At 53.3% G+C, this 9,729-nt stretch overlaps 1 protein-coding gene across 1 annotated transcript in view; it reads left to right on the top strand.

Moving 5' to 3' along the window:
• Nucleotides 1–854: 854 nt before the first annotated feature.
• SDC4 (syndecan 4) overlaps nucleotides 855–9,729 on the top strand; it is a 19,255-nt gene continuing 10,380 nt past the window's right edge. Inside the window, exon 1 of the mRNA XM_017822698.1 lies at nucleotides 855–1,002. Coding sequence (XP_017678187.1) covers nucleotides 925–1,002 — 78 coding nt within the window. The 5' untranslated portion in view covers nucleotides 855–924. The remainder of the gene's footprint in view (nucleotides 1,003–9,729) is intronic.

Consider the following 9,729-nt stretch of genomic DNA (forward strand, 5'->3'; position numbering starts at 1 on the left):
CCCCCCCCTTTCTCTTTCCCCCTCCTTTTAACTCCCCCCCCCTTCCATTCTTTTTTCTCTTTCCTTTTCTCCCGACCCTTTTCTCCCCGCCTTTTCCCCCTTCCTCCCCCTCTACCCCTTCCTTCTCTTTGTTCCCCCTCCCCTTTTTCATTTTCTCCCTTCCCCCCTTTCCTTTTCCCTTTTTCCCTTTCCCCTTCCCCCCTTTTCCTTCCTCACCTTTTCCTTTCTCCCCCCCCCCCCTTCCCTTTCTCCTTCCCCCCTTTCCCCGTAACTCAGTGACTGCCGCCGCCGGCAGGACAGGGGTCCCAACCATGCAGAGCGTGTTCCACACCCGCACAGACGGACCCGGGTTCCGCCGTGTCCCCCCGCGATGCCTCGGCCGTCAGCCCGGCAATGTCCCTGTGTCGGTGCGGGGCGGGTCGCAGCCCCCCTGTCCCGGCGGTGCGGTGCCGGTGTGGGGCGGGTCGCAGCCCCCCTGTCCCGGCGGTGCGGTGCCGGTGTGGGGCGGGTCGCAGCCCCCCTGTCCCGGCGGTGCGGTGCCGGTGTGGGGCGGGTCGCAGCCCCCCTGTCCCGGCGGTGCGGTGCCGGTGTGGGGCGGGTCGCAGCCCCCCTGTCCCGGCGGTGCGGTGCCGGTGTGGGGCGGGTCGCAGCCCCCCTGTCCCGGCGGTGCGGTGCCGGTGCGGGGCGGGTCGCAGCCCCCCGGTACCGGCGGGTGCGGTGCCGGTGCGGGGCGGGGGCCGCGGGCATTCCCGGCGGGGCGGGGGCAGCGCCGCTCCGCCCCCGCGGGGGCTGTGCCGGCCCTATAAGGGCCACGGCGGCGACAGGAGGCGGCTAGAGCCCGCTCCGGTCGGATCTGCAGCTCCGGCGCCCCGTCTCTGCCGGTACAGCCCAGCCCAGCCCAGCCCAGCCCAGCCCAGCCCGGCCATGCCGCTGCCCCGTGTCCCGCTCCGCGCCGCGCTGCTGCTGCTCGGCCTCCTCCTGCGAGCCGCCGCCGCTGAGTCGGTGAGTCCCGCCGGGCCGAGGGAGACGGGAGGGAAGGGGGGGATCTGCCCCGCCAGGGAAGGGCTCCTGGTGCCGGCGGGTGGGTGACCCGCGGGTCTCAGGCCCCGCTCTCCAGCAGCCTGAGAGCCGATGCCACCGCTGCCCCCCGGGGTCTGCCCCCGCCGCTTGCCCTTCTCCGGGGGAGGGGAGGGCGGGCGGGATGGGTGGCCGGCGATAGGGCCGTTCCCGTTCCTCCCCCGGCTCTCCTGGCTCGCACGCTGCCTCTTCCGTCCGATGCCAGAGCAGCGCCGGCTGTGCTTGGCTGTGTCCCGGCGATGTCCCGGCCGGTGCCCGGCGATGTCCCGCTGCTGTGCCGCTGCTCACGTATCCCGTTCTCCCCGTGTCTCCCCGGTGCTCAGGGCTGGTGGGGTTAGAGCGTTACGGGGGTACCTGGTGGAAATGAACTGCGCTGCATTGCAGCTTCGATCTCCAACTGCTCATCGTGGACTTAAGTCCTTGAATGCCTCTTTTATTGTGAATATGTGGCGGGTTGGATGCGTGCGGTGCATTACAGCACCTGGATGGGCTTTCCAGCCTTACCTGAGTTTGGTTGTGCCGGTGCCTGGGGTTTTTCAGTGTGTATCAAACCTTCCTTACTTTCACATGGGGATGAAAAATGATGCATTGCCACGGAGGATTTAAGAATCTCTTAAATATATAATGAGGTAGAACATTTTGGATGCTTCAAGCCGGCACGTGTGGGGTCTTCGTGGTGAAGCAGAGATTTTGAGATTCTGGCTTCCCTGCTGTTTGTTTTTGTGTGTCTGTCTTGCTGATAGTGCAATCAGGGCAGATTCCTCTGCTGGTCTGAAAAGAGCTGCTGAGATTAAGGTAAGCTTGAGCTGCAGGACATCGGGGATCCTTAAAACTAGATTTAATCATCCACTGATGAAGGCTGGGTGGGCAGATCTGAACTGATAAGACTGTGCTGCTTTGTAATAGGGGCACAGGGTTGGGGGGTTGCTGATGGTAGAGTAGGGAACTCCCATAGAGAGCATCTGTAGTAATTGCCAGCTACTCTGCTAAAACCAACCAGCCCAAATCCACTTTACTCTAATCTGGTGTCCTTATCCCTGCTATTAAGCACGTGAATCGGTCGTTTGGGAACTGGCCCAAACCAGTAGGGCAAACCTTTGGGGCAGACAGCATCTGGAAGTTGCACTGACCATGTTTGGTATGAAATGCAACTTGGTGTCCCTGGGGACTGGACTGGTCTGCAAGCATCGGATTTCTGCAAAGACAACAAATTTTGCACAGATGTGGTCTGTAGATCCCCATATAGAACTTCTACGGAGTATTTGTATCTTTTAAGCTACCTAAGATGGAGTGTGTGCTTGAGAAGTAACACTGGCCTACTATAAAGCCTTATCCAAACAAATTGTTTGGGTTACAGGCTGCCAGGGAGGAGATGAGGATGACACACGGTTTGGGAGAGTTCTGCTGGCACTCTTCCCATATTATTTTTTTTAATAGCACGGCCAAAACGTGCAGAGCTGCACAGCATGTGGCTCTTGGTTTTTCTGTGCGGGCAGGGTGAAGACAGGTAGCTGTTTCTTAACAAGACGGGGATTGTATTTCTTGTGCTTATGTAAGAGCGTGGATTTTGAGAGCGATTCGGTGCTTGAATATTTCCCCAAGCCTGTACAAACAGAAATGCCTTGGCTCGTTTCCCCTCGCGCGGCTTTCTGGTGTAAATGGGATTTCTCTCCGTGTGAAGCAATCCTGGGATGTGTAAGAGGGTGGGGAATATTACTGAAGTGCCGAAGTGTGACGTTTGTGCTCCTGCTGCGGGTGGGTGGGTTGTGTTACAACAGCCCCGCAGCTTTGTGTGAGAACATCCCCCTCTTCCCCGTGGGGCGGGGGGGAGCCTGGAGCTGATGCCTGATGTCACCAGGTGGTCCCCAGCCCTCTCTGGATGAGTGCCTTGGAAGGCAAAGGCTGTGTGGGCAGGGTGCTCCCCTCTGCTGTGCAAGGATGGGGGTCCCGCAGAAGATGCTTTAGGGGGGATGGACAGAAAGCCCCCAGTGCAACCAAGACGTGGAATCAGTGGAGCTGACAGAGGACTTGAGGTCTGCCTACTTGAGCAGAGTGGCATTGCTGAGCTCTCCCTGTGCTTTTAGCATCTAAAAGTGCCCCTGGCAGCACAGGAGGAAAGCAAGGGGTATTCCCTCTGCTGCAGGCTTGGGCTCTGCTCAGTTTGGGCTGCAAAAGGGCTGAGTGCCCTGAGCTCAGCAGGGCTGTAGCAGTGCTAGTGGGCTGCAAGCTTATTGCAGATGTTTTACCTTTGAACTATGCAGAAAAAGTCTCCATGCAGCACCACATCGTGTTCGTGGGTCCCCAGCAGTACAGATGAGCACAAATCCAACCCAGAAGCTGCTGGCAGAGGATTGCTCTAGGGGGAAGGGGGAGGCTTCGTGCTGTTAGTGGGCTCTGTTTGCTGGTTTAAAGCAACCATGCTCGGAGGCCTCCTGATTGGCAAAGCTGGTGTCTTGTTGATGATAGCTGTGTTTGGAAAGTAGTGCAGCATTATTAATGTTAAAACCGGTTTGGCTTGTCCTGCTGCCATTGATCCCCGAGGCCTGTTCTTTCTGCTCTTTGCCCAGTTTCTCATCTGTCCCTCCCAATCAAATCAAGACATTGCTATCTGCACGTTTTACTTTATTTTTTACCTGGACTTGGCAAGCTCACATGTAGAGCTAAACCCTGCTTTGCTTCAGCCTTCTTGAAGCATGGTGTTTATATACAGTGTTTAAAGCAATGTTCCTTAGCCCTGAAGGGCCAGGAGCCCATGACTTCTGGTAGACAAATCTAGAGATGTCTGTTGGGAAGAGACGCCTGTAACACGTAGGAAGAAATAACCTCTCTAGCACCTTGTACCTTGTCAAACTGCATGCACAGTTCACGGGGTGGGAGTTCAGGGCTCTGTGGTCCCTCCGTGGCTCAGAGCCTTGTTCACAATAGATGTGGAGGTTCCCAGGGGTGGGAATAGTCACCCCTGCAGTGCTTGGGGCACAGTCAGGGAAACGGTGCTGCTGCCCAGTTCTCATCTGTCCGAAGTGCTGCCAGCTCCCATGCTGGAGAGCACTCTCCTGTGGTTGAGTTTTCCGAACAGCTTACGCAAGAGGCACATCGGGGCTGAACTTGGTACTTTCCAGACTCGAGATACCAGAGGTTCATTTGCTCTGGGAAGTCCAGCAACAGCAAAAATGTTTTTCCTATGTGTTTTCGCCTCTCCCTTCCCCTCCAAGCCTCTGTTAATGGCATTACTATTGCCTTGAGCTGCTCGAATGGTTGGGGTGGGGAGGCCATTTGCTGCTCTCAAATGCCTGAAATGGAGCCTCATGTGACCGTGCCATGGTTTTCCTGTAATGTCATACTGTCCCACTTCCACCACAAGCTGGAAGCTGCCAACTTGACTTTCCAGGTGACGATGGAGAGGAGGGATGCTGGCTGGCTGCTCAGCACGTGGACTTCAGCACAGCTCCTGCAGCTACTTTTCCCTTCCCTCTGACTCCTGGTGCTGGTAAATACTCTGTTAGACATATCCTGGCTGCTTGAATCCCCTTGGCTATAAGTTACCACTAGGTTGTGTTACATTCTGTGTGTGTTGTTCTCTCTCAAATGAACAGACTGATGTTTTTAGAGTTAAAGATAAACTTTTTTTTTTAATTAGTGATATTAACTGTACCTGTAAGAGTGGCATAACTGTGGTTCCATGGTCTGCAATGTAAATTACTTGGGTTGACTTGTGAGATTACTTGATTAAGTTATCATGGCTCTCTGATCCCACAGAACTCCCCAGCTATGGCTTTGGCTAGACAAAAGGAGCATCCATCCTTCAAAACACTTCCTAGCTCTTGAGTTAACATTTATCCTCTTGAGCCTGCTCTTAGATCTTGCAGCTGCATTCTCCCCCTTCACTCGGTACACCCTGTTCCTTTATGCCCTGTAACAACAGCCGGGTTGTGCTACTTTTGCAGCCTCAAACTAGAGGCTGATGCAGTTGAAACACTACAAAACCGAGGGGACAAACCCTGCGCACGCCTGACCTCCGGGCTGCTGTTGGGGAGCATGTGTGGCTGTTTGTTTGAGACTGGCTGGAATGCAAATGCTTGAGATTAAGGATTCAAATGATTTGCACTAGAATGAGACTCTTGTGATGAGACTGGGCTTGGTGGCTCTGAATAGACAGGGCAGCCTAGTTAAAGAGTTTAACTTGTAATAAGCCACTGCTCTGAGGGACTGTAAAAGATCCTACATTAATGAGCTTCTAGGGCTGCACTTCTAGGTTAGTTCAGGCTTTTATTTTTTTGTCTTTAAGCGTGTGCCTGAATGTTTGTCCAGTGAATGCTGCTGGTCAGAGGACCAGCTCTGCCGTGCGTCGCCATCGGCCCTGACTTGCAGCAGTCATGCTCTGACTCAGGTTTCTGGCACTTGCCTGGCATCACAGCTCCCTTAGACACTGCTGTCACCCTCTGAGTAACAGCCTGGCCCCTTACCCAAAGCAGTGACTCAGACAGACTTCCGAGGCTCTGCAGTGTGGAGGTGGATCTCTTCTTATGGGGTTAGGAAAGGGGTGACAGGCAGAACTAGGGCTTCTGCTTGGCACACGGTCTGTGCTGGCCGAGCGCCTTCTCTGCTGCCTCCTGTTTAATCTGGTTGTGGCTGTGGTGGGCAGAAAAGCTGTCGGGCTCTGACATGTGACTGCTGCCAGTAGCTGAGCTGGTGTTGGCAAAGGCAGATCAGAAAATGTCCCTGTCTTGAGCAGCTGTAACTCGCTCTGGCAGTTCGGTGGTTCCTTCATTTCCAGGCAGAAACAAGAGCTCCATGGGAGAGAGGAGAGCAATGGTATTAGCCAAAGTAAGTGAAAGTGTTCAAAGCAAGCTAAAGGAGCAGAAAGCCTCAAAAGAGGGGGTTAAATACTTAATCCCAAATCTGGAGAAAATGTCAGCGTAGGAGGGGAAAACATGCAAGATGTAGCTGTGTCCCTCTCAGTTTCTGAAGGCTGACTGACTTGAAAAGTATGCTTCTTGTAAAAGTCTTTATTTTTGCTGGAAATGTGCACTCTTGTCAGTTTTGTCCTTAAATCCTTTGAGGCTGAGAATCTGCTTATAAGCTGCCAAGAGGCTGTTGTTAGACAAATTATTGGGATAACTTAAAAATCAAAGCAGTTAATTAAAATCTCAGAGAGACACTCCTTGGGGCAGGAAGGAGACTGGGAGACCCATAGCACTGTTACCCAAGCGGCTGGTGTTATGTCAAGCAAAACCATGGCTGCTTCTTGCTTAAACAAATTGTGTTGTGTCAGGGACGGCAAAGCCTGCCATGGGAAGGATTTCTCTCTTCTGATGTTGCTCTGCCTTAGCTGCTGTAGGGGAAAAGATGTCTCCACCACGGTTCCTCTAAAACTGTGCTGCTGTCAGACTTGAATACGAAGCGATGTGCCCTTGGCCAGCTTACCTTGCTGTGAGGCTCACCCTGCCTCCTCCCCTTTAGCTGCTGTTACAGTCCAACTATAGCAATAAAAAGCAGTGCTAACGTGCAAAAATGACTGTGAAAGCGCCTTGGACTCGCACTGAAGTGGCTTGCGCAGCACAGTAGCCAGAAATCTCTGTGCAGAAGGTGAGGTGACTGAGGGGAGTATGGCTGGAAGGAGGGCACCTGGTCTGGTGGGGTGCTGCTGTGCTGACGTGGAGAAGAGTGGGACCTGTAGGTGGAGGGACAGATCCTGGCCAGTATGGTGCTAGGAGGATGGCAGAAGCCTCTTTAATGTCCCCCTTTAAAAATAGAGAAGCTTCTACTCTCCTCCAAATGGAAATACAGTCCTTACTGATGTCAGGAGCTTTTGCTTGGAATACTCTGTTCCCCAGCGAGGTAAATATTTATTGCAAATCCACAGTGTGCAGTGGAGCAGAGTCTGGAGCCAGGATCTTGCAGGAGACTGTTTATGTGCGGGCTGTTCTTGGCGCTAATTCCAAATTTCCTGAGGCTGAGTATGAGGAGCAGGTCCTGCGTGTTGGTTACTCAGACTTGCTAGTCCAGCTGAGCGTGGGCTTTGCAGCGCCAGGGAAGGAGTGACCCAAACAATGGCTGGGTCCCTCTGCTCCTGGCTGTGACAAAGTGGGTACAGAGACATGGTCAGGGAGGGCTGGAAAACTGCTGCCAGCTGCTCACCCCCTGCTCAAAGAGGCGAGGGAGCCTTACTGGGAATCCAGAGCCCGTTGAGAGAGGAAAAATGCCCCGGGAGTGACAGGTTTCCTGAAGTACAGCTGCATTATTCCCAATAGCACACACTGTGTCTGCTGCTTTCTGGGCCCAAGCCAAGGCAACTTCTGCACAAGTAGGGAACGTCTTTGTTAAAAAACAAACAAACAAACCCAACCCCAAACTCCAGGCACTGAAAACCCAGCCTCTGCTGCTGTAGCAGCTAGCTAGGAAAATGCCTGCTGTTGAAATGTTTGTTTGTATCAATGCTCACACGGGTCTGGCTGATAGTGGAGTGCTGCTGCTACGCTGTCTCAAGTGCTTTTGTGCCGATAACTTCCTCTGCTGCAGTTCTTTGCTGGCACCTTTGCCAACAGAGCAGCATAACTGTGCTGGCAGAGCTCAGCTGCCTGGGCTAAGCCTAAATCTTTGGGCTACTAATTCTGATTAGATTAAAATGGATCGTGGGAGGGGAAGCATTTGTAGGGCGCAGCATTGGGAATCTTGACTGTACAAACAAGCTGAGATTAGCCGCATGGTGAGCCAGATAGCAAAGGCACCCTTTGAAGTTGGGTGTCTGCCTGGCTTAATTTTGTGAACACGCTGGCATGAGGGAGCACAAAGATCCCAAAAAGGCACGTCACGCGTTTCTTGCCAAGTGGAAATTCTGCTTGTGTACGTGTTCGGGGAAATATTGGGGTGTAGCTGTATTCTAGGAAAGGGCAGTGAGGGCAGGCCTCTTCCTGGCGTCAGGGGGAAGTGTGATACATGAAATATCCCAAGCCTGAAGCATCAGCATGAAAAATCATCCTTGGTGGAAAAGCTGCTTTGCTGGGGCCTTTATATCCTTTTTTCCTTCCACAGACAAGGATGCAGTAGAAGTCTCTATTATAGAGTAGGGCAACTCAGAATGAGTCGTGAGCTGGAAAAACTGAATTCCTTTTTTTACCTTGGATTTCTCCAGCTTCTGAGCTGAGCCCAGGGCAGTGAAGTGTGTGAATTGCCTACGATTAGGTTTGTAAATACAATAAAAAATATAATCTCTTTATGAACTAGGTGTGTATCACTGCTGTGACCAGGAGAACCCTTCAGGGGTGTGAAATCCTGCTGCAGTTGTTTTCCTCTGAAGTCACATGAGAGCTCCTGCTTTTTCCTCCTGTAGTTTTCCTCTGAACATTATCTCTATTTGCTTCAGGGCAAGTGATGGACACACAGCCATCTGCAACTGCCTGCTGAGCTTTATCTCCTCTAGCTGGATGGGAAGCAGTCATCTCCTTCCCTCTCTGGCTTTGGAGCTGGGCATGGAGTGTTTAGAGCAGCTATTTTGCCACCATTGCAGTAAACAGATCCCAGCATGTGCCTGTCTGGCAAAAGACTCGATCTTTATGGCTTTGCTCGTGGCTGATAATCAGGGAAAAGCAGTTAAACAAGAGTTCATTCCTTGGTAATCTCTCTGTCCTCCTGTGGGCCGGAGGGAGCAGGCTGTGTGTGTAAGCAAGCGCGCAGCGGTTCAAAGGTAACCGAGGCTTGACTTTGTGAGCGCAGGGAAGCCTATTTTGAGCAAGCAGAGCCCGGGAGGATTCATCCCTGCTGCAGGGGAGGCACCCGTGACAGCGAGTGGCTCTGCAGGGCCCGGGATTACAGTGTAATTGTCACGGGGATTATGGCTCCGCTGCCGCATGAGCCCCCAGGAGAGCTGCTTGTGGCGACACGGCTTAAAGAATCACACGGGGAACGGGGGCGAGGGGGGAGCGGCCCGGGCTGGGGCTGGGGTAGTGCTGGACGTGCCTTCTGCTCTTCACGTGGGCTGTGGAGTGTGAGCACAGGGGCTGGGGATGTGCCTGCAGGGAGATGGATACCTGGTTGGACAGGGACTGGGCAGGCTGCTGCGGAGTCACCTTGAACGAGCGATGCTTTCACCAGCCAGACAGTTCCCCAGCCTGCATGATGCTCCTGCTCTGTCTTATTAAGCAAAACCCTACTCCCTGCCTGTCTGTGTTACTGAGCATAATTCAAAAAATAATGCATTTTTTTCCCCTCTTTGCTAAGAGGCACAGAGAGTGTGCAGTAAGTGGTGTGGGCACTGGAGATGCCCGCATGCTGTGGTCAGTCCTTCAGTCTCTGATTTATCCCTTAGTCCTCAGGGGTGCCTTGGATTGACCTTTGTGGCTCACTGTGGTGGGAGTGCTGGATAGTGGCTGTCAGAGAGGAGATGGGCAAGGCTGGCTGTGGCTCTGCTCTAGGACTGCTTGGAAAGTGTTGAGCAAGGGTAGTGTTTATCCATGTCTGGAAGCCTCAGGTGATCCTGTCATGCAACTAAATACAAACATGTGCGTGGATGGGAGATGTTTAACTTTTGTCCTTTGGCACAAAGGCCAATCCAGGCCATGTGTGCTGAGAGTTATGTGGGACAGACTGACCAGAAATGGGTGGTGAAATAGTACCACCAGGCATAGGCACAAGAAGCTGGGAGAAGTGGTGGTT

The sequence above is a fragment of the Lepidothrix coronata genome, unplaced genomic scaffold (genome assembly GCF_001604755.1).
Source record: "Lepidothrix coronata isolate B3197 unplaced genomic scaffold, Lepidothrix_coronata-1.0 Scaffold99, whole genome shotgun sequence".
Classification (NCBI taxonomy): Eukaryota; Metazoa; Chordata; class Aves; order Passeriformes; family Pipridae; genus Lepidothrix; species Lepidothrix coronata.